At 42.0% G+C, this 24,092-nt stretch overlaps 1 protein-coding gene across 5 annotated transcripts in view; it reads left to right on the top strand.

The window, feature by feature from the left end:
• Positions 1-24,092, top strand: part of CNNM2 (cyclin and CBS domain divalent metal cation transport mediator 2) — a 1,049,463-nt gene that overhangs the window by 792,615 nt on the left and 232,756 nt on the right. For all 5 annotated transcript variants that reach the window (XM_078643677.1, XM_078643678.1, XM_078643679.1 and 2 more), the window contains one exon: positions 6,430-6,599. In XM_078643677.1, the coding sequence (XP_078499803.1) occupies positions 6,430-6,599 (170 nt within the window). The remainder of the gene's footprint in view (positions 1-6,429; positions 6,600-24,092) is intronic.

The raw sequence follows: 24,092 nt of genomic DNA, 5'->3' as shown, positions 1-24,092 counted from the left end.
TGAGTGTTTACAATATTTTTTTAGATTTTTTGGGGTTAGCTCATAGTGTTAGATATGTAATGTCTTTATTTATTACTGTTTTTTTTATGATTGATTTTACTTAACCTATTTTGTATACAATTTCTATGGTTGCATAAGCCGAATAAAGAATATTTGATGATGATGACATAGTTTATTATATGGATTTGCTTATCACATAATAATGTTAGAAACACTTCCGGTATGGTAGAATCAGAACAAATGTTTTGTTGTCGAATGGGGATAGTCAACATCAATCAAGATGAATGTCCCAAAAAACAGTCAGCTACGTTTTTAGTGCTAGGAATGAGGGAGAACACCTCAAAGATGCGTTTTACTAGGCTCTTTTTGATTTTCATTCCTAGCTAAAACATATCACTGTTCATATTACATAGTGTATTGCAACCAGGTAGTTTATTTCATTTTCAAAATTGGGATAGTCAACATCAATCAAGATGAATGTCCCAAAAAACAGTCAGCTACGTTTTTAGTGCTAGGAATGAGGGAGAACACCTCAAAGATGCGTTTTACTAGGCTCTTTTTGATTTTCATTCCTAGCTAAAACATATCACTGTTCATATTACATAGTGTATTGCAACCAGGTAGTTTATTTCATTTTCAAAATTGTTTTGTGAGTATAAAAGAGAAGCTGCCTCAGTGTTTGTTCAGGATGCATATTGACTTTTTAGTTTATGTTATAAATGTAGGCTATGCCATTTGTGTGCCCAAAGTTTAGAAATGCTTAAGCAGAATATGAGTTCCTAAAATAGGAGTGAGTATACCTGGGAATGGAAGCGTAAAAATGTAGACAGGTCTTAGTTAAGCCGAACGATAAGCAACATATGTCTGTGCTACTAAAGACGTGCACAGACAGATGTGCAGTGTCTTAATCGGGTTAATACAAATGAAGAATGTTAGATATTCTTAGTTGGATCATGGCAGTCCCAATTAAGAGATGAAGTAAGAGTCTTATCTGATTTATCTTAAACTGAATATGAAAGGTTTAATCTTATGCAAAATATTTGTGAGGGAAGTTTAAAAAGGTTTTGAGGCAAATGTAGAGAGTTACTAATTTCCCAGGAACAGTGTTTGTAGAGCCAATCCAGTTATGAGACCTCAAGGACGTAGAAGGATAAAATGGCATTTCTATCTAGATGAGATTATTTGAGGATGTAAAATTATACATTTTCAGAAAACCATCACTATGTAACCACAAAATCTCCCAGAGCAAATGGGTCTACCTCTTTCAAGATATCTTTCAAAACAACCCACAGTCAGAATTTCGGAATAGCACTGCAGCCCCACAAAACACTAACTTAACCCACACAAAAATTGCCAGTGGGAACTAATGCAAGGGAGATTTTAAAAACTGCCTTTCTATCAAACACATAGAGGAAACAGTCATACTGCTGACAAATGAAAAGGCTCCAGGCTCAAATCTCCTTCCAAGGGAACTGTGCAGATACATCTCTCACAGGTGGGCAAAAATGTTTATAGAAGCTCTTTCACAATTGTATTGAAACTTGTTCTTTACTGGACTTATGGTCAGGGCTTCTGGATTCATATGATTTTGTAGCTGCAGAATTTACTGATAATTATGGATTCGCTGCATTACCTACATAATCCATTATCTGTTGCATAATCTGCAGAATTGCACCAATCAAAAATTGTTTCTTGCCCCAACAGATCAAATGTTTCTGAAAAATGTGGCAACATGTATTGCCATGCAGTGGAATGTCCTACGCAAAGGTTAACAGGTCACCTGTCTGCTTCTTTTTTTTTGTATTTGGGTGTCAAAGTGGTACTAATGAGATGAAACCTTTGCCCAGATATTCTTAACATGTAAAAATCTCAAAATAATGAATTAATGCTAACACAAAACGTGCTGCATTACACCACATATTTTTTTTCTTGTAGCATAATACAGTCAAATCTGCCACATAATTTGATCCTCCCCTGCCATTTAATTCAAATGATCATGCTCATTAATTAACAACATCATAGTCCCGATTTACAAGCAAAGCTAGATGTCGGAGTCAAAATCATATAGGCCGATCAGTTTAATAGACAGCAAAGCCATGTTCTTCATCTACATAATTGAAAGAAAAATCCAAAAATGGGAAAAAGATGAAGGGATCCTTTGTATCCATCAAGATGAATTCTGAGGCAGCCTCTTCCCATAGGTCATGCCTTCGACTGTAGACCAGGTCTTTACATTCCAGCAACTGGTACTGAAATATACAAAACAAAAGAAGAGGTGCCCATAACCCACGTTTCTGGGCTTCTCTCTGGACTTCGACCGCATTGACAGAAATACCCTCAGACAAAGCTGGCAAACACATTTCTAAACCCCTTTCTGATTCTGCTTTACACAGCCACATCGGAGCAAGTGAGAAATGATTCAAACAGCTAGCTGTCTCCAAAATTCCCCCATCATATCTGGCATCAAACAAGGCTGCCTACTGGACCCTTCCTTGTTCAACATGTTTCTTAATGTTCTGCATGATAAACAAACAAAGCAGAGTGTCGAGACCAAAACACTAGAATATCTCTGTCCCCATCTCCTCTCCACAGATAACTCTGTATTCCTGCCACGCAAACCAAATGTTCTAAAAAGTCTTCTCTCCCACACAGTGATAGCATTGCTATCAACAAAGGAAAAAGCAAGATCCTAATTTAGAGTTCCCAATCCATGAAACACCAGAGTCAAGAACTTTTACCTGGAATGGGAATAAATCCAAAGACTACCTATTTTTACCTCCATGTGCATTACCGTTCCTACATCAGACTCTTAGTATCCACAGGCAGATAATTCCTCAGGAAAACCAAATGATTGCCCATCAGATTCTTCACTTCACTCATTGCTTTGAAGGTGGCATACTGTCCAGCATAATAACTATAGCTTACGCAATAATGGACTCAGTTTCCACCTATGTAGTAGAAGTTTAGTCAACATTGGGAATACTTCAGACATAGGAATATAATGGAGAAAACTATGAAAATCGCTGCTATATTTCCCAGAATTCTCCCCATCAACAGTCTTTTAGACAGACTGTATTTACCCCAGAAGGGACACAGTGCCAGAATAAGGTAATGAGCTGCACTGCCATGCACAGCAAACCATTCTCAGCCATTCTGATTGACAAATGCAGGGAATAACCTGCCCAGTAAAACCTGTTCGAAAGAGCAAGTAGCATAAGAAGTAAGGAAACTGAACTAACCCCTCTCAGATGTTCTTCTCACGCTGCATCCCTCAGAAGTATGAGTCCTACAAAACAGTACTAAAATGGCATTATATCAAACTCAACAAATAAGAATAGCAAGAAAAAGAGAACTGGATTAAGAGCATACCCTAGATGGAGGTTTTCGAACTGCACCATCATCAGCAACTATATATGCTATATATGTCACCACCCTAGAAGTCAAATTGGAGCGCAGAAGCTTCTCTCCAGCACAATTCCGCCTGCTGAACTCACAGGACCGAAGCTACAGATGGAACAAAACTGCAATGCCAGAATGTCTTTGCAGGGGTGCTAAATTACAAAAACATCATCCAAAATTTGTTTGACTTCTTAAAAAGTATTCAAAGGGCAGAAAGTCATGTTTAAAGACCCTGACAAGAAGTACATACAGGGAAGACAAAAAATGTATATATATGGTATGACTGTAGTTCAAAACTAACCAAAAGGCACTAGAGCCCTGTACATAGTCAAAGACAAGCGTAAAGTCAACAAACAATATGAGAGGAAGTTGAGTTGTGGACAGTTGTGATGTAGTATTCTTTAAAGAGGTGAGTCTTCAACTACTTCCTAAATTGGAGCAGCATTGAGTTGGTACTGGGGGATATGGGTACATTGTTCTGGATGCTGGGTACATGAATAGAAAAGGCTAGTTGTGCTGTTTTTAAATTTTCAACTTCTTAGTATGCAGTCTGATGGTGTCCTGGCACCGGGTGTGCCTCGATCCACCAGAGATGGTAAGTTTGTCTGCAAGATAAGGGGTGGTGCTGGTTTTAATGGCTTTGTGAATTATGCAGTTGAATTTGAAGAAGATGGGGGAGCCAATGGAGTTTTAGCAGGATGGAAGTGATGTGGTGCTAATTCTTCAGGTTCTGGATGAGAGGTGCTGTGATATGTAGGATGCCCTTAAAAGGGTTCCAGTGTGGGGTCTGGGAAGCCATGGAGCCAGGGCATTGCCACCCTCTAGATGCCAGAGTACATGTGCTTGAACAGCAATTCTGAAGTCACTTTCTGAAAAAAACTGTTTGACTTTCTAAAGAGAGAGCTGGTACCAAGCCTAATTTGTTATTTTTGCAAGGTGTTCTTTGCGGAAGAGGTTGCAGTCCAGGTGAATACAAGTAATTTTCGATTTGGTGCGAGATGGGGTTTGAAGCTATCAAGGTTCATGTCAGCAAGGCAGGTTTGCACTGTATCTTGTTTGTTGTTCTTGACAATAGGAATTTTGCCTTGGTTGGGTTGAACTTCAAGTAGGGGCTGGACAGCCAACTCTGGATGATGTGAAAGCAGTGTCTGAGGCATTTAATGTCTGATGCAGAGCGGACTTTCAAGTAGAATTGTGTACTGTCTGCCTATTGTTGAATCTTGATGCTGTTGTTTGTGAGTTGAGCACCAAGTGGCTGCATGTAAAGGTTGAAGATGGCAAGTGACTGTATAGAAACCTGTTGGATTCCACATGTGATGGAGATCTTTTGTGTCCCAGAGGTGCCCATGTGAACAAACTGGTGTTGATTGGAAGATACAATGGAGTTGCTTCTAGTCTATTATGACCCTGAAATCACCCAGAAAGTTGCAGCTTTTTTCAAGGCAGCGAGGGAAATTAGGAAGAATAAAAACTCACTGCCGGCCTCATGATCAAAGGAAGTACCATGAGGATAAACAAATCTGTTCTCTCAAGGCCACTCGTGCAAGCGTGATCAGAAAGCAGGGTTAGAGATTCAAGCCAAAAACGTCTGCCTCCAGCTGCAAAATGCTACAAGCTCACCCATTCCCTGGCCTTCACAAACCACTGACACCTCGAAGGAAGAAAAACAGATCCGTCTGGCCAACAAACTAGACAAGACTAAAGGACCCGACACTGAGCTGAGACAATGCACAGGAACTCTGATCTGTCACTTTGTGGGTTCTGCACTTCCACAATCATATGCAATCATGATCACTCAAACAGTGTCATGCCATGCAAAAGAAACCTTCCCCACCTTTAGAGTTCCCGAAAACTTGATTTCATAGCACTACTCTTCTCTATCAAGTCTCCCTCACATCTACTAAGTGTTTTAACGTTTATATTAAAATATTGTAATGATCAAATGCAGTAATAACATTGAAATAAGCTAAGAAAGTGGAGAGCCATATGCTTTCTTATGAAGAAATAGTTGTAAATTCTACATATATGCGTTGTAATTGGGAAAGTGTTAAACCCAAAGAAAATCTTTCTAAGGACCACCCAGATGTATTTCATAAGAAATGTACAACATTATTTTGTAAGAAACATAGTTGTTAAACATTTATTTTGTAGTTAACGGTTTTGTTGGAGCTGCCCATCATAATTTCCTTATAAGTAGTGATTAATGACAACTTTTCAGCACTCTGTAGCTAGGAGTTATACTTTATTTGTTGATAGAAGTATGTTACCAAGCTCTTTTCATGAGGATGTTGCAGGTGAGCCCTGGAAGTAAAACGCCCATTGTTCTTTTTTTGCTGCAAGAACTGTTGCAGATCTTTAAAGGGACATGAGCTGTGTGTCAAAGGTCTGACAGACACAAATAGGAAGTCACCAAAGGGAGTCACCTTTTAGCTCAGATGACCGTCCCCATAGGATGCCCAGGCATTGCGACATCTGAGAGGTGCTCTTAATGAAGAGGCCTAAGTCACTTGATATGCATGTAGTACAGTCTAAACACTTAAGAAGAAAGGGCCTGCTGAAATCTTGAAACAGGGTAGCAGCATATACAGTTCACATACTTATGCACATGAGTTGATCAAATGTTTTACTCCCAGAGATGTTGAAAACTGGAAAAGAAATTGCAAGATTCTTACATTGGTACTTTCAAATTGATATTAACATGAAAGAGAGAATAGTCAATACAATTATTGGAAATATTTGTTGGAGGTAATCAAAAGAACTCCAAGTGGTTTAAACAGAGTGTAAAAAACTATAAAATATCAAGAAAAATCATCCAATATTCACACTGCCGCCCATCACCGATGAGACTTCTTCAACCATATTGTGGTGCATTTTGCCAGCAAAAAATTCTTAATCATAGTATGCTTTGGCTAGTCTCACTCTGTATTCCTACAGAAATTGTTTTCAGTTTTTTTGTCATGTGTATAAATTGTAAAATTACTTTGTTCTTTTGGTTCCAAATTAATACCTTCAATTTCTGTGTATATATAGAGGTAGAAGCATTTTGCCCATCCCAGATGTCAGAAAAGATCCTTCTGAGGCTGCTTAAGCATCCCAATGTCATCCAAGAGCTGAAATATGATGAAAAGAACAAGAAGGCCCCTGAATACTACCTCTATCAAAGGAATAAGCCTGTTGATTATTTTCTTCTCATTCTACAGGTGAGATTTGATGTTACTTTTTAAAATAAAAATGTATTGTTATTTGTACTATACAACAAATAATGCAAAATAATCCATGCGTCAATGTCTCCCTGTTGTATCATTAGCAAAAACATTAGTGTGACATGTAGGCAAATCCTGTATGAGTCTCTAAGGGCCCGATTACAAGTTTGGCAGACTTGGAGCAGGCAGCGATGCCACCAACCCGCCAAACAGGGGTGCCGCTCACCTGCCAGATTAAGAGTTTTTCGTGGTCTGGCGGGTGGTGTGGCAGTCCTGCGGCAGTGGTTTCAAAAACACCTATGTATGCCTTAGAAAGGCACTGCTGCAGGACCGCCACAGCGTGTTCCAGCACGGCATGGACTGTGAAGTGCAATGGCGGTCCGACCGCCAAAGTTGTCATTCAGCAGTTGGACCGCCAGTGCTACAGACCGCCAGACTTGTAATCAGGCCCTAAGTCTTGGTCTTCTACAAAAAGTTTCCTTTATTTGAGTCCTTAATAACGTTCACTACTCTAGTGTTTTTAGGAGGAAATCTCTAAACGTGCCCATTACTGCTCTTCATTTGATAATGCTTGGGGCTTCCAACTATCTTCAGTTTTGAGTTTTGTTCAGTGCCCCTCTGCTAAAAGACCCAAACCCCAGGAATGCAGTCTAATACATGGTGCTTGGACAGAATATAGAAAAAAAATCTTGTCATTGAATATCAGGACATCAAATATATTGTTGACAGGAATATCTGAGGTAAAAATATTATTTTTAGTGTTGTTTTTAATATTGTTGTAAATACTTGTATGTGTTAATTAGTATGTCATTTATTGTATGGTTTTTTATATTTGTTTTTTGTTATAACATTGTTTGCATTTGTATATTTTGTTGTTTTCATGTATATAAATAATTGTTTAATCTTTTTTGTGTCAGAATATTGAGTTTTTTAGGGCATGAGGGTGGGGATTTTTTTAATGCATATTTATTTATTTTTATTAATTTTGCAGATATGCAATTTAATAATTTTTCTTTTGTTTAAATGTCTTTTGGAATACTATTTTCAGAAAATATTTTTAATTTTAATGAATTTGTATTAATGGTAAAAAAAAATTCTCATAAAAAATAAAGTATTTTTTGTACAATTTTAAATGTTCAATCGTTTTGCAAAAAGAAGTTTAAATTGAAGACATTTTAATTTTTTCAATTTATATTTTTATTCAAAAATTGTTATATTTTTTAAATGATAAAATTCAATTAAATATTTTTATATTTTATGATGTAAACGTTTTCAATAATAGTTTAATATTTGATGGTTTAAAGTTTATCAATGTTAGAATTTTTTTTATTTTTTTAACTATTGATAGTAATTAATATATTTAATATTTAAATAAATTAAATTAGTATATATAGGTTGTAGTTTAGAGTATTTTCTTTCATAATATTTACATTTATTTTATTGTAAATAAATGTGTATGAGTATGTAGTATCAATTGTGAATTTAAGTTGTTTAATATGTATGATCTATTGTAAAATTCTGCTATAGTGTCCAACACATTTTTCCAAATAGCCTTAGATTGTTTTGGGATTATTAAATGCCACCTTTGTAGTGTCCAATACCTTCCCCAAATTGGTATAGATTGGAGTGTGAATAGTAAATGTCACCCTTTTAGTGTCCAACGCATTCCCCAGATTAATTCAGATTGTACTGAGAATAGTACGTGATCCCTTTAGAGTCCAGCGTCTTCCCCAAGTTGACTTAAATTGGAGTGGAAAAGTAAATGTTATCCCTTTAGTGTCCAACACATTCCCCAAATTGGGTTAGAATGTAATGGGGAAAGTAAATGTCACTCCTTTAGTGTCCAACACTTTCCCCAAATTTGTTTACATTGGAGTGCGAATAGTAAATGCACATTTTTTACTTCTATTTGTATATTGTGGAAAAGGTTTGTGTTATTTTATTAGTATTGTTGTTAATTTAAGATATTAAAAAAATTAGTTGCTTGTTTGTATAAAATAATATTACATTGTTTTTGTAATAGACATGTCACACATTTGTATCTTCTCACTATTTTTTTAAACTTTATTATTTGTATATTTTGAAATTGTTAATTATATTTATTGCCTACCAAAAACAAACATTTCTATAAAGTTCAGTAAATAAAACCTTTGTATATACATATATTTACATATGTTGTACATTTTCAACTTTTATTTTACACTGCTTAACAGTTCATTAACATTTCTTAACTTCGATATTTCATCTTATATTTTTAAGTGTATTTTAAATACTTGTAAATGTTTTATACTAATGTTTAATTTATACTTTATACATTTTAAATATTTAATATTAGCATATTTTGACGTTTTAGATATTTAATATAAAATTTTTTATACCTTTAATTAACATTTGTGCAATAGTTTCCATTCATTTCTACGGCGAAATAATCTTTTTTTTTCTTTTCATTTAGCGGCCAGTTTGTTTACTGCTGCTTTCTATTTTGTAAACTATTTGTCTTATTTCAAGTTATGTTATGTTATAAGGAGATTTATACCGCGCACTGCTACTCAAAAGTGTCCTGGCGTGTAGGAGAGCAGTGACAGAGGTGAGCAAAAGAGCTAGATGGACTGTTTGAACAGATGAGTTTTGAGGAGTTTTTTGAAAATAGAAAGTTCCTTAGTATGCCGAAGGTCAGCTGTCAGAGCATTCCACAGTGTGGTTGCCTTTACCACAAAGGACTGCCCCCCAAGCTGCGAGCGTCGAAATCTGGGAACCACCAGCCGGCGTTGGAGGGCGGAACGAAGAGGACTCCTGGGAAAATAGAAAGCGAACCTCGAGCTAATGTAGGCAGGGCCTGGACCGTGAAGTGCCTTATGCGTCATGGTCAGAACCTTGAAGCGCACTCGCTGGGCAACGGGAAGCCAATGCAAGTTGCTTAGCTGCTGACGTACGCTCATTCTCTTCGGGATATTAAACAGGAGCCTGACAACTGCATTTTGAATAACCTGCAGCTTTTCTAGAAGGTACCCCGGGATGCCGATGTAAAGGGCGTTAGCGTAGTCGAGACGCGATAGAATAAGCGTCCTGGCCACCGTCTCCCTAGCAGAGCGGGGGAGCAGGGGAAAAAACCTCCTCAAGGCTTTAAGCGTGCCAAAACAAACCCCTGAAAGTCTCTTGATCTGCTCATGGAAGCCCAAGTCTTCCCCGAACCATATTCCTAGGTTCTTGGCAGTGCCACCATCCATGTTGGGGCATGGATACCCAGGAGGACAGAGAGATTCTCTAAAGGTGGGAGGAAACTGGTCATAGAGCAGCAACTCAGATTTGTCTTCGTTGCACTTAAGGCTTGCCTGTGCCAGCCAAGAAAATACTGATGACAGGCACAGATGGGCCGTGTCAGTTTGGAGATCAGAGCCCTTCCAAGTAAAGAGGAGCTGTGTGTCATTGGCGTAAGCCATGATTTTGGCACCCAGCTTCCCTGCCAAATAAATCAGGGGTTTTAAGTACGGTAAATATTGAAGAGTAGGGGGCTCAGCGTGAACCCCTGAGGAACCCCCGTAGACAGTTTGCTGATAGATGATGAAAAAGGAGGCATCCACACCTGTTGGGAGCGGTTATCCAAAAAGGATTTAACCCAATCCCAGGCCACGCCTGTGATGCCAATGTCAGACAGACGGGAGAGGAGTCTCTTAACCAGAACCAAGTTGCAGTAAGGTGCTGCTGTTTATCTGAACAGGTAAGTCCTTTTTCAAGAGTTTTGACTGTAGACGGGATTTGGGGAGGTCTAGAAGGTAGTTATAGTGTTGTTTGTGGGTTCGTTGTATATTTAGATGTATTACTGTAATTGTTTTTCAGTAGTTTGTAGGTTTGCGTTTTTATATACTATTTTGTTAATGTTTTGTTAAATTAAGTTATGTTAGTTATATTTTGATGATTAACTCTTTGTGTATGTATTTTTAGGAGTGTATTTACTTTACAGGTTTTTGTCTATGATCACGTGCTGTGCCCTGTGGGTGTTTTTGTTGTTGTTGCTTTTTTAAAGGAAATAATTTTTGGTTTATAGTAAACCAATGCTTTTGAATTTGATTTCCTTTTTTCGATTTTCCTGGAGCATTAATTCTTTTAATACACTTTCATTTTTCTTAATGGTACCTACATACATTTTGTACTGTGAATGAATTATGTTGGATTCGTTTCAATTGTGCATTTTTTGGGGGGGCTTTTTATACAATATGTTTCTTATTTTTAGTGCATTACTATTTTCTGAATGCTTGGATACATAAATGTCTGCAGATTTCAGAACAGTAAGTATTATTTGTTTTGTTTCCGTTGTGGTAGGAAAAGTAATTTTAAAATGTTTGTGTTAACATTGTGTGATTGTTATTTGGAACTGTTTTGTTTATATGTTGTAATTATTTTAAGTGATGTATTGAATTCTTTTGTTAATTTTTAGTTGGCGATTGTTACATTTTATTTTAAATAACTACTATATCACTTTATTATATTAGTCTTTAATAATATCAGTATTTTAATTGTTTTTTGACTGATGTAATAAAATAGTATATGTTTTATTATTTAAAATAAACGTTTGGTTTGTTGGTGTGGAATTTATCACAGTGTATGAGAAGTTGGTTTATAACTATTTATTTTATAATATGCTTTTAGCAATCATTTCTAAGTAAACTACTCCTTTGTTGTATTTGAAGAGTTTTACTTGAAACTGTAGCATATTGTACATTCTTTTGGTTTGTTTGCTATGTTTAGGGCCAGTTTGAGTAACAGATTGTTCCATTCTTAGTTGTTGGTAGCTTTGCTCTTTTTGTAATGCTTCTATACATTTTCAAAATTTAGGTTGGACTCTGCCTAATGTGGATTAGAAGACATAGTGCCTTCCTTTCACTGCAGTGTTTGTTTTTGCTTTCTGTACCAAGGTGCTTTCATAGGCATTCCACTATGGTATTTGGAATTTGGGTTGGCGTCTGTGCCTTGAGCAATGCATTCTGCCAACCCAAGTGTTTTCGAAATAGCCCTGTAGGGGGCTACATTTGTCTTCATTTTGTTGGCAGAAAGGGCTTTATAATGGTTGACTACCTCTGTGACAGGGACACAGGCCCTTAATTTCAATGGCAAGTGAGCTGTTTGTTGAATACTCTCAGTGTAGGTTTTTGGAGATGTCTCCATATGCTTTGATTGAAATTATAGTAACAGCCTTGTATGGCTGTGTGGGTGTTAATCATTTGAATTATTTAAACCTTCTCTTGCTCAAAGTGTATGATTTTTATTAATTATTTGTTTGTGTTGATATGGTTTAGGAGCTAGTATTCAGTGCTGCTTTGTTTATTTGGTAGTAGAGCATACATAAAAGGAATATTTGTGTTTTGATATTCACCATGTATGGTGTATATCTGAGTGAATGGTTTGGGACACATTTTGAAGGTCCCATCCATCGTCTGCACATTACATTTTCTCAGTTTTACTAAGTTATCTGCTGTAGAGAATATTAGTATTTGTTTTTCTTTATTTAGGATGTCATGTAAAAAGAAAGGTTCCTCATTATAGGCCTGGTTACGAGTCAGACTTGCGGGGGCGTGGTGGTCTCCCAACTACCCTGCTACAATTTGAACAGTCAGTTCGCCATTGCCCCACTACAGCCGCCAGAGATCCACAGTTCCCTGGTGGTGGTGCAGCAGTGTAGAGGCCATAATATGCTTGGTGGGACTGCTGTAGTCCAGCCAAGCATATTACCATTTCCTTTCCACAACGGTTTTCATAGCAGTTCCATCGCCATAAAAACCTTCGTATAGAGGAAACAAATGGGGCTCTACAGGGCCTCCTGGTGTCTCGCCCCCTGTGTGCATGCCCCACAGTTCCTGTACGGCATGGACTTTACTGTCCATGCTGTGCAGGAACTGTTTATCGCTTTCCCATTGCTGTGCCCATTTTCTGAGGCAACTTCGCTGGAAAATAAAAAATAAAATAGCCCGGTGGACACGAGAAACGCTTGTAATCTAGCGGGTTTCCCAACCACAGGTTTGACGGTGCAGCGGCGGGGCGGACCCGACTTGGCACCGCCAAGCTCATCATTGTAAAGTGTTCAGGTATGTGTACGTTTTGGTATCTTCTAGGAGAAGGTGGAATATAGCTAGTGGTTCTTTTACTTTGTGCAATTAAACGATTTAAAGTGGGGATAGGTGGTAGTTGGCCTGTTATGTGTTTGGGGACTTTAGGTAGTGTATCTTTAAGGATTTTGCATGTGGGTTCCTGGGAGCTAGTGCTTGCCTCTTTTATATCTTGCAATATCTCTCTCCTACTTTGGTTACTTGTGGAGGGTGGTTGTGCTGTCTTCCAGAAATTACAACATGATCTTTTGTAGTTGTTTGTGTGTGTGTGTAAAGTGTTTCTTTTTTTAACTAATTGTTTTATGTTAAGTGTTTTTGTATGTGCCTATCTACCAATACAAAGACTCACTCCTTATATGAATATTGTCCATGACCGGACCGGAAGTTGCTCGCCCTTAATGTCCGTGGGCTCAGCTCCCCTAGAAAATGGTGCCACGTTTGGCGCTACTTGACACAACGTGACCCAATATACTCTTCCTGAAGGAGACCCATCTGCTTCGCATTAATTGCCACCACAGGCCCACCCTGAGTATCCACACCAACACTGGTCGTATACTGGCTCTAAAACCCTGGGAGCATTCATAAGTCAAACACTCTCAGAACAACTACGGTCTGCTAGAGGTCACAGTATAATAGGGGGAGATTTTAACTTGGTCTGGGACCCTGATCTTGACAGGATCACAGCACATATACTGGGCACGGGAGAAAAGTCAGGAATACTTAAGGAGCTTTGCTACGCAGGCCTATTCGAGGCCTTGTGATACCTATACCAAGACACAAAAAATTCCTCATTTTATTCACATGTGCACTTAATTTACTTCCGCATCGACCTCCTGTTTATCACCTCTTCCTTATTAAACTTCCTCATCTCTGTGCAGATGTTATATATTTTCATCTCAGATCACGCACATGTCATAACAAGAAGCTTTCTGAGCCTACTACCAGAGTCTCAACACCTCTGGGGGTGAGATGGCTAAGTACCTCCAGAGCTGTACTTGCCAACCACTAGACCCTTCTCAGACCCAAGACCTAGAAGAACCTTTCTCGACTACCGAGTTCTGCAGGGTCCTCCAATAACTTCCCTCGGACAAATTCCCTGACCCTGATGGCCTCACCCCGACCTTTTACATATTTTTTCTGCCACAGGTGCAAGACCACTTGCTTACTTTCTACAATTCACCCACCCATGCCACAGGTATTACACCCGCCGTATCTAATGCAAGAATTAGGCTGGCCTCCGAACCTGACAAATACCCAACTTATCTTACTTCATCTTATCTTACTTCATATTACTGCCCAATTGCCCTCTTGAATACAGATGCGAAACTCTACACTAAGATTCCATCCAACCATTTAGAGACCCTTCTTCTTGGGTTACTAGACCCAGATCAGGTAGGCTGTATACGACATAGTCAAGGATCTGACAGTGTCCAGTGTCACGGACGCGTACTCAACAAGGTAAAACGGCATACCATCGATGTTCTCCTCCTTTCCCTTTATGCCAAGAAGGCTTTCGACCGTGTGAGGTGGTCTTTCCTCAGAACGGTCCTTCAGAAAATAGGACTAGGCCCTGTTTTGACCACAAAGATCATTGCCTCATACGTGACACTCACCGTCTCCATCCGCATCAATGGCCAAACTGCTAGCGTCCTTCCTCTGTCTCGGGGCATCTGACAGGGCCGTCCCTTAACTCTCCTGCTATTCACTCGCCATCCACCTGTGACAGTCAGCTAACAGGGGTATTCCATTTGGGGGACATGAGCATAAAGTTCTATTATATGCTGGCAACCTTTTCCTTGCCCTAACAGAGCCAAACACCACCCCGTGGTGATCCAAGCTCCTCTGGCCTAAGAGCAGGTGTCTAGGGATAAGATTAACCTATCTAAGTCACAAGCGCCTAATCTCACCTTCTCGCTGCTGTGTCTCCACCGCTTACAGACACTCTCCCCCTTTCAATGGACCTTTCACTACATACACTACCTAGGCCTCACAATCACAAACTCCTTATCCACCTGGACGCTGGCTTTATTGGCCATGCTGCCGTAAGGCAATTCTTGAGGGTCTTGGACGTTGGAGACTGCTTCGGATTTCTTGGTTAGGCCGCATCAATGTGGCAGAAATTAATATTTTTTTGCAGCTACTATATCTGTTTCAGTCATTGCCCACCCCCATTCCATCAGAAGTTATCAAACGTTTACAAAGAGACCTTAGTGCTTTCACCTGGAAAGGGAAGCACCATCGCATCTCTGCTGCGCTACATGTTTCCAAAAAATCGGGAAGGGATCGCCTGCCCCAACATTCAGAAATATTACTGGGCTGCCCATTTACGCTACATTTCTGAGTGGGTGTACGAGAGAACAAAAAGCACTGAGTACACATGAACATAGATGTCGCTTGGCGGCCACTCTGGGACCTTGCTTGGCTTCCTAAGCAATCCTGCCTTCTCAGTGCCTACATTGCCACACCAACCCGTACAGTACTGGAGATCTTAGGTAGATTAGCAATCAGAGGGGGACTGACCTCATCCCCATCCCCTAACACTCCACTTTCATGGAACCCTGACTTCTATCCTGCCCTTCCCCTGGAATAATTTCTGCACCGGGTTAGGGGGTGAGTGTAGACTCCTACATGACCTCTTCCAGGGCCAGACAATTAAGTCTTTTGACCAGTGTAGGAGGGACTTTCACCTTCCCGAATCTGCCCGTCATCAATATTTTCAGCTCTGGCTGTGGTCCCTCCACCCCCCAACTCAGTAGCTGCTACTTGCCCCCTTACTCTTTTTAAACAACTTGTCAGCAGCTTTGAAGGCACTCAGGGTCTGGTGTCTAAGACATATGACGTCCTACAACAATCACGCCTCCTTCCCCCCACCCCTATCAATGCAAATGGTCTCCAGACATCACCCAGAAACAGTGAGAACCGCTACTGAAACATGGTTATAGGAATCCTCTGCGCCTGACATCTTACAAGTACTCCCATCTGAATATGGGATCCCTAGAGTGGATCGCATTAAGAAGAAGGGAGGAGGTATAGCTATAATTCATAAACTGACACTTAGTTGTACAATGACGGAGACAGACATAGGCGATTGTGAAGCGGCCGCATTTACAATAAAACCAAATGATAAACAAACTATAAACGGCTATCTGATCTATAGACCTCCAGGGACAAGTACAGATTTCAGCTTGAGCTGCCTGAAAAATGTAATCCAACCAGCACTGTACCACAGCAACCTGATTGTTCTGGGAGACACTTTGATAATAAAATGTGCAAAGAAGCACAATCTCTGTGTCGCGAGATGGCGGGGCTTCAATTAGAACTCAAGTATTCACACGCCACACATCAATTAGGATACTTACTTGACCCCATTTTCTCTAACTGCCAAGGGCTATTGGTTAAACATTCAACAGCGGTTCCATGGTCAGACCACTTATCTGGTGACGTTCCTCATCCCGCTACTAAGACCACCTACAAAAAAAGATCCATCATCTAACAACAGACGTTGGAAATTAGCAAAATTCAATGAGAGCAATGTCACCCAGGCCCTACTAGCAAACCATCCTATCCTAGGCTATAATAGTAATGAAGCAAGCCAAGGAGTACATAAATGAATTACGGACGCATTAGATGTGGCAGCGCCATAGACCAATAGTACTCCACAGAGGCAGACAACAAGCTCGCCATTGTTCAAGGAAGCCTTACGGTCGGCCAGAAAGGCATGCAAAAGGCAGTAACGAAAATGGAGGGATGGCTTCTTGGACTAAGAGAAAGTGGCATATAAAGTTAAGCTTAGACGGTATCATTCACTTATAAAGAAAGCTTGTGTGACCTACTATTCAGAAAGAATCGAAACAGCAGAATGTTCATCAAGGGAACTGTTTAGTATATTTAAAGAGATATCCTCATTAGATCGAACAATAACACCGACCTCTGGTTCGGAAGAATTATGCATTGAGATTGCAGAGTTCTTTGCTGAAAAAGTATCTAAAATCTATGATACCTTTGCGGATGATGCCCGGAATTACTGCATACAACATAAAGAACAAATACAAGATTGGGGCGAAAACAGTATCCGACAATTCCTCTCCTCCCGCCAGAAGATTTGAAAAAGATAATACAAAGCGTAAGATCAGGCTCCCCTACCGATCCAGCTAGTCCCAAAATGATTGGTACAGGACCAGGAGTAATACTCCCCTAATTCAACAACTGCTGGACACCTCCTTTCGAGAAGGCCAGCTTCCTGACAGGTGGAATCGAGCAATGGTTCATCCAATCAAGAAAAACCCCACAGCAAATGGGAATTTACTAGCAAATCTATGACCGGTTTCCCTGCTACTATATTTCTCCAAAATTGCAGAAAAAGTGGTTAACATACAACTGGAGGGACACATAAAGTAAAACAACTTACTACATCCCATACAATCCGGTTTCAGGCTAACCTATTCAACAGAGACAGCTCTGCTTTTTGCGACCAAGACGATACGGAAGAGAGTGGACGAATGGCTGACAACTGCGTTGGTCTTATTAGACCTGTGCGCAGCGTTTGATACGGTGTTACACAAGCTGCTCATACACCATCTAAGAAGAGGGCGTGTGGTCGGAGCTGCGATGGACTGGATGGTATCTTACCTGCAGGACCGCAGCTTTCAATTGATACAATCTGCGTATACATCCAAACCCATTATTTTGGCACAGGGGGTGCAATTTTGAGCCCAACTCTTTTCAATCTATATGTCGCACCCCTGGCCGATATTGTAGAAAAACATGGATTTTCAATCGTGTCGTACGCAGATGGCACTCAGCTAGTAGTCACTCTGGCGCTTAACTCACCTCAAGCAGCTAATAGCTATGCAGCCTGCCTGAAAGACCTGGCAGGATGGATATCAGACAACTGCCTGAGCCTAAATGGCAGTAAGATAGAGGTGCTAATAGTAGGAAAGTCTCCATCTATATGGTTGCCGGTTTGGGGGCCAACCATGCTAGGACCAGTTCCCTCCCCGAAAATTGAGGAGAAAAATCTGGGAGTATGGATGGACTCCAAACTGTCCTTGGATGCCCAGATTAAAAGAACGAGAGGAAAATGCTTCGGAATCCTGAAAATGCTCAAGAAAACCCTGGACATTCTTCCTATATCTGCCAGAAAAACCCTGTTCCATGCTCTTGTTACGACAAGACTGGACTACCGGAATGTGCTGCTCTTGGGCGCAACAAAAAAGGGTCTTTAGAAGTTGCAATCTATTCAGAATGCAGTTGCTCGTGTGGCTCTGAACCTGCCGAGAAGAGCACCTTCTAAGAATGCATTGAAAACACTGCATTGGCTGCCTGTTCAGAAACAGATCACTTTCAAGGCACTGTGCTTTGGCCATCGTATTTTGCAGGGAAAAGGCCCTGCGGACCTGCCCAAACTACTTTTACCATATAAAACGGAACGCCAGTTAAGATCTACTGGGACACACCGGGTAAAAGTCCCGCGGATAAAAAGAGCTCACATGGGCACACGCTCTTTCAGATATTTGGCAGCAAAGAGCTGGAATGAGCTTCCCATGTTCCTTCGAGAGGAACAATCACATATAGTTTTCCGCAAGAAACTAAAAACATGGCTTTTTACGCAGTAAACTTGAGACTAACACAAACTGCAGAAAAGGGATTTTTGAAATTGTTAGTTGGAATGAAATAGCGCGGGGACACACCAGCTGATGTAACCAGGCGCTTCATAAACTCATAAAATCAAACTCAAACTAGAGAATCCGAAGTGCCAAACTCTATCAAATCCCTGACGTGCCAGATGGGACAGTGTTTTCCCATCAAATGTGTTTCTTGTAACAATATGATGTCGGGATTGACCCTCCGGGCGTATCTTAAAACCTCAGTGCATTTGATTTTATCTAGGAGGTCGTTGACATTCCATGAAAGGATCGTCTGGGGTTCACCCCCAGTGTATGGATTGGGCAGCGTGGCAATGTGGCGAAGTGTGAACACAGCGGGTGGAGCCACTTAGGTGGATTAAGTCCATGGGCTCTGGTAAAGGCCAGACGCAATTGAGGTCATCATAGGGATCGGCCCAGGAAAGGTCCCAGGTGCCAGTGCAAGGTGCCGTCATAACATAGAATAACACAACTTAGTGCTGAGAGAACAGTCCTAGCTGAAACCCCCACCCATACTTCCCAAAATGAAGCATCTGTCTTCCCATGAACAAGCCTGAAACCTCTAACGTAGCACAGACAGGAGGGCCTGGGAGCCTGCACGTGTGCCGCATGAGCTGGAGGAGAAGAGACCTAATGCTAGCCTTCCTTCGTCATGGCGCAACTCATAGAGACATTTTGAGTAGTTAATGTACTGGGCCCCTGTACAAGACATAATACCAGAAGCAGCCAGGTACGTTGACCCATGATGTGAGTTATAGTAGCATGTAGCAGAGTGGAGGTGTGAGAGGCTTGTGCTCGCTGTACGGAGGCCTAATATTGCAGCTGACATGAGATGACCACCAAGGAGACCTCCCCTGGTGGGTATCTGTATCATCTCTAGCTGACTATTGAGTGATGGCTACCTGGGTCCCTGCGCGCTTGCCAATATTGACACTGCTGCATTAGCCACCATGGGGAAAGCGGACAAGCAGCAGTCCAGTCTCACCTTAGAGACCAGGCTCATGCCCAGACCTCAACAGCATGCACTGTCAGACTCCGAACAGGAGCTACAACCACAGAGCACTACATCCTTGGAGACTATGTTGCTAGCCATGCAGCAGAGCCTACCGTCAATAGATGGGAAAATAGATGTGTTGAATCTGAGAATGGACCATATGTCAACGAAGCTTGACAAGCAGGCGATGCAACTCACAGCCTCAGAGCAGCAAATATCAACCCCTGAAGACAATATTTAGTTAATCACAACCAAATACTTCAACATGGAAAAGATGCTGGTGGTGATACAAGCCATGAATGAAGACTTAGAGGCCCGATCACGCTGCAGCAATCTGCGCATTACTGGTATCCATGAGTCACCCAACACCGGCCAGCTGGAGAACTATTTCGAGACTATGCTGCGAGAGATCTTTGGAAAGGAGCAACTCTCTGCGGTGCTAACTGTGGAAAGTGTGCACAGACCGTTTGCCGCTCGTCCGCCTCCTGGGACTCCACTGTGGCCAAAAGTAGCCATACACTTCAAGTCAATGTCACAGGTACGGCGCAGCCCCTTGAGACCTGAGTCGACTACCATGATGGTAGAAGTAAAGACTGCAGCTGACGTATGTACATTGTGCCACTTCTGTCCCACTGAGGTTAGTGAGTCTTGCACATCGCATCTGGCTCATTCCCTTGTTCTTTGACTCAGGGGCAAACTGCTAACTTTCTCGCAAAACTTGGGCCTTCGTTAATAGATGGTATGCAACAGTCTCCAATGAACTACCGATTCACTTAACTGTTCACAGTCAAGTTCCCGGCCACCTCCGTTCACCTAGAGGATACAACGGCCTCTAGCTGCCCCATGAAGGTGCACCCAACATGATTTTACGAAATGATGCCAGGAGTGTTCTTTGCTTGCCTTTTTTATTTGTTAACGACAGGGATGGCTTTAGGATGGTTGGGTTGCTAAACTGGACGGGGTGGAAGGAATTATGTTCATTGCTTTCAACTCCATCAATTTACCACATCCGTTGTGTACCTATTGCCGCACTGCACCTGGCCTATTTTACTGTACATCCAACCCCATCAGTGCACCCAGTTACAATCACCCAAGGTACAGGTTGCATTAATTTTCTTACATGGAATGTGGGGGACCTTAATGGTCCCCCCCAAAACTAGAGAAGAATTTGCCTATCCGGACCAACACAGTGTGCAAGTCGCACTACTACAAAAAACTCATCTCACACAGCACACAATACAGACTGTGGGGACGAAATGGGCAGGAGTCCGCATAGCTTCCTCCTATTCATCCTACTCCTGGGATGTCTCTCTCTTGATTAAGAAAGGAATTCTTTTCACGATCATGCATTCTGACCCTGATGATCTGGGACGCTATGTCATTGTGCAGAGGAATCTGTGTGGCACTGCTGTTACTCTTATAAACTTGTACTGACGCAATGTAGATGATCTTTAATTTTATACTAGGATATGGTGTCGTTTTCATGCTCTGAAATCTACAGCTATCGTCTGATACAGCAGGCTGGCAGGGTAAACAGTCAGCCAGGATACTCTGAAAGGGTATGGAAGATTATGGACTCATAGACATATGGAGAGCATGACAGCCGGGGGACAGAGCAGGCACCTTCACGTTTTCAGTACATACCAAATGGTCCAGGCTGGACTTCTAGCTGGTGGTGAGGGAGGTGAGCACATGGGAACAGACGTCAGACATAGGCCAAGAACTCTATCAGATCATGCCTCGGTGTTATTGGAGGTTGCCATCCCCACCCACATACCCGCGCAGTTTTTGTGGAGGTTACAGGCCACAGCCCTGTTAGATTCCGTATTCTGAGATGGAATATTCACGGCTATCGTGGAATATTTTGAAGAAATTAAGGGTTCTGTAGAGGAGGCAAGTAAGCTGTGGGGATCCGCCATCATATGCCTACTATCCTAGCGCAGTTCAAGGAGTTATACACACGGTTATATATGGCTTGTGATTCTGCATCAGAACCGGACACAGCAACATTTCCAAATGGGAAACTCTCAGGGAGCGACAAGCTCCCAAGTGAGTTTTACAAAGCCTATGCGGACCTACTTATACCCCAACTCCAAGACATGTATATAGAGGCTTATGAAAGGTAAATACTGCCGCCAACCTTAGGGGAATCTGTAATGATAGCGGTCCTGAAGCCTGATAAGCTTCCCGAGAGGTGCGATTCCTATAGGCCACTGTCATTGATCAATATAGATGCCAAGATTTTGGCCAAGATCCCTGCTGCTAGGGCTCCAACTGCTGCTCCACACGCTGGACCTGCCGTGCGAGTCTGGGTTCGTCTGCGCACACTCTTTGCAGTACTCTACCAGCTAGACCCCTTGGTATGGGCAGCTGTGGTTTAATTAGAAAGCAAAACCAAAGGGGATGATTGACGGAGTGTTGAACATTGCAAGCACTCACCCCCCAGTCAACTGATCTGGGTTTAATCCATCATCATTCTTGAACTCACTCCGCCACCCCAGTTCAGACATGGCCATATGCAAATCAGTCTGACCCTGAAACGGTCAGACTGAAAACGGTTTTCTTAGACACTGCAATTGCATTCGATTCCATACAATGGACTTAAATGTTTAGGTCCTGCACCGTATGGGTATGCCACAGCCATTTCTGCGATGAATCAGCTTGCTATACACCGTCTTGATGGCGCAGGTGCGTATAAACAGTAACGTATTGGACACACTTAAATTATACAGTAACACACATCTTGGGTACCCGCTGTCGCCAGTTTTATTTGCTCTGGCACTGGAACCCTTAGCCTGTGTGATACGACAGCGGCATGTATATGCCGCCATGCGATTCCGTCAGTGCCCAATGGCAATATCTATGTATGCTCTCTGTGTCCATGACCTGGCTGTGCATTTGGCACTGGTTATCTGAGAATATATTAGATATGAGTGTTACTCTGGGCTGAGTATCAGTTGGGCCAAGTCGACCATTTTTCCCTTGACTCTGACCACCGAACCACATTGCATTTCCCTCTAGAATAGTTGGCACCATTGTTGTGGGTCACCTGTATATTTGCCTTCGCCTCCTGTTAATTTGGTGTGTTGGACTTTGTTTTTGCTGCTCTAGATGCTTTAGCACTTTGCCACTGCTGTTCAGTGCCAAAGTGCAAGTGCTCCCTGTAAATTGTTGTTATGGATTGGTGATTCCATGATTCACATATTTGATTTACTAGTCAGTCCTGAGTACAGTGCACTGTGTGTGCCCAGGGCCTGAAAATCACATGCTGCTAGTGGGCCTGCGGCACTGTTTGTACCACCCACATAAGCAGCCTGTAAATGTAACTCAGTCTGTCACTGCAGTGTCTGTGCGCAGTTTGTTACTGCCATGTCGACCTGGCAAATGCACCCACTTACCAGGCCCTAACCTTCCCTTTTCTTACATGTTAGTCACCCCTGAGATAGGCCCATGGTACCCCTGTGGGCAGAGTGCAGTGTATGTGAAAGGGAGGACGTGCCGTGACGTGTGTGGCATGTCCTGATAGTGAAATACTGCCAATTTCGTTTTTCACTATTGAAAGGCTATCTGCCCCATAGGATAGAATGCAGAGCTTGCTTATAACATCTTATAAGCATAACTGCCCATGGGAACAAGATAGGAAAACAAAGTTTGATATGCCTGAACTCAGAATGTTAAGATGCATCTTTAAGTGAGGGGGATTTTTACATTCTGGGTTTGACAATACCACTTTTAGAAAGTAGGTATTTTCTTGCCTAACCATCCAGTGTGCCTCTGCTAGGTTGCGTATTGATGTCTGCCTTTGGAGTGACAGGGGCTGGGGATGTGCATTCTGTTCAGACAGCCACTTATTGGGGGGTGGGGGATTAGGTGTGACCTGCCTTCCCAGGGTGAGTCAGGGCTGTGTTCAGAGTAGGGGGGCGATTTCTTTCACACCTGAATGGGCTTGGTCTGCCTTAGACAATGCTGTCTCCACCTCCTGCCCGGAAGCTGGACAAGAGAGGAGAGAACTGGTTTTGGCTGGGCAAAGAGCGTTTCTGCCACAGAGAACAAAGGTTTTTGTATTATAAAAAGAGGGGGCCAGACCCCAGACTTTTCGATAACTTCCGGGAATCAAGAGGAACCTTTGCCAAGGAGAAGAGCTGGAGAAACTGAGGAGGAATACTGCCCCAGTGCTGTTTGCTGTCTGGGGTTGGCCTGCAGTGGCTACTTTCTGCCAAGGAAAGGAGAACGCCTTTGCGGTGTGCTGTATCCCCTGCTTGAGGAAGATCTCCAAGGGCTTGAAATAGAGCATGCCGCCTGTTCTGAAGTATCAGGGACACAAAGACTTCACCCCCAGTTCCCCCTGAACCCCTTTGCTGGGAGTTCTGACCTGCTGAGAGGTGCCTGTCAGTGTTTTGGACCTCTGGAGCTTGTTTTGGGACTGGAAAGTACAAGAACTGAGAATATATACGCATCGCCTGTTTCCGATGCATTGCAGCGGTGCAAGAAGAATTTCCCAACGGATCGCCGCCGCCGAAGAATTGACACAGTGCCTGCTTGCAGCTGAAGTGTATGCCGTGCGATGAATCCTGTGCACCAATCTCCGACGTCCGAGATTAGCGCACCGATTCTTACGCAGGCCCTGTTAGAGAAGAACCAACGCATTATGGGGACGCGGCTAAAGACATCGCAGCGCATCCTGGGTTTTTACGCATCGCATTGTACCGATTGTCAGGCATCGCAGCGCCAAGTCTGTCGCATCATTGGA

The sequence above is a fragment of the Lissotriton helveticus genome, chromosome 5_1 (assembly GCF_964261635.1).
Source record: "Lissotriton helveticus chromosome 5_1, aLisHel1.1, whole genome shotgun sequence".
Classification (NCBI taxonomy): domain Eukaryota; kingdom Metazoa; phylum Chordata; class Amphibia; order Caudata; family Salamandridae; genus Lissotriton; species Lissotriton helveticus.
This window is presented reverse-complemented; position numbering and strand designations above follow the sequence as displayed.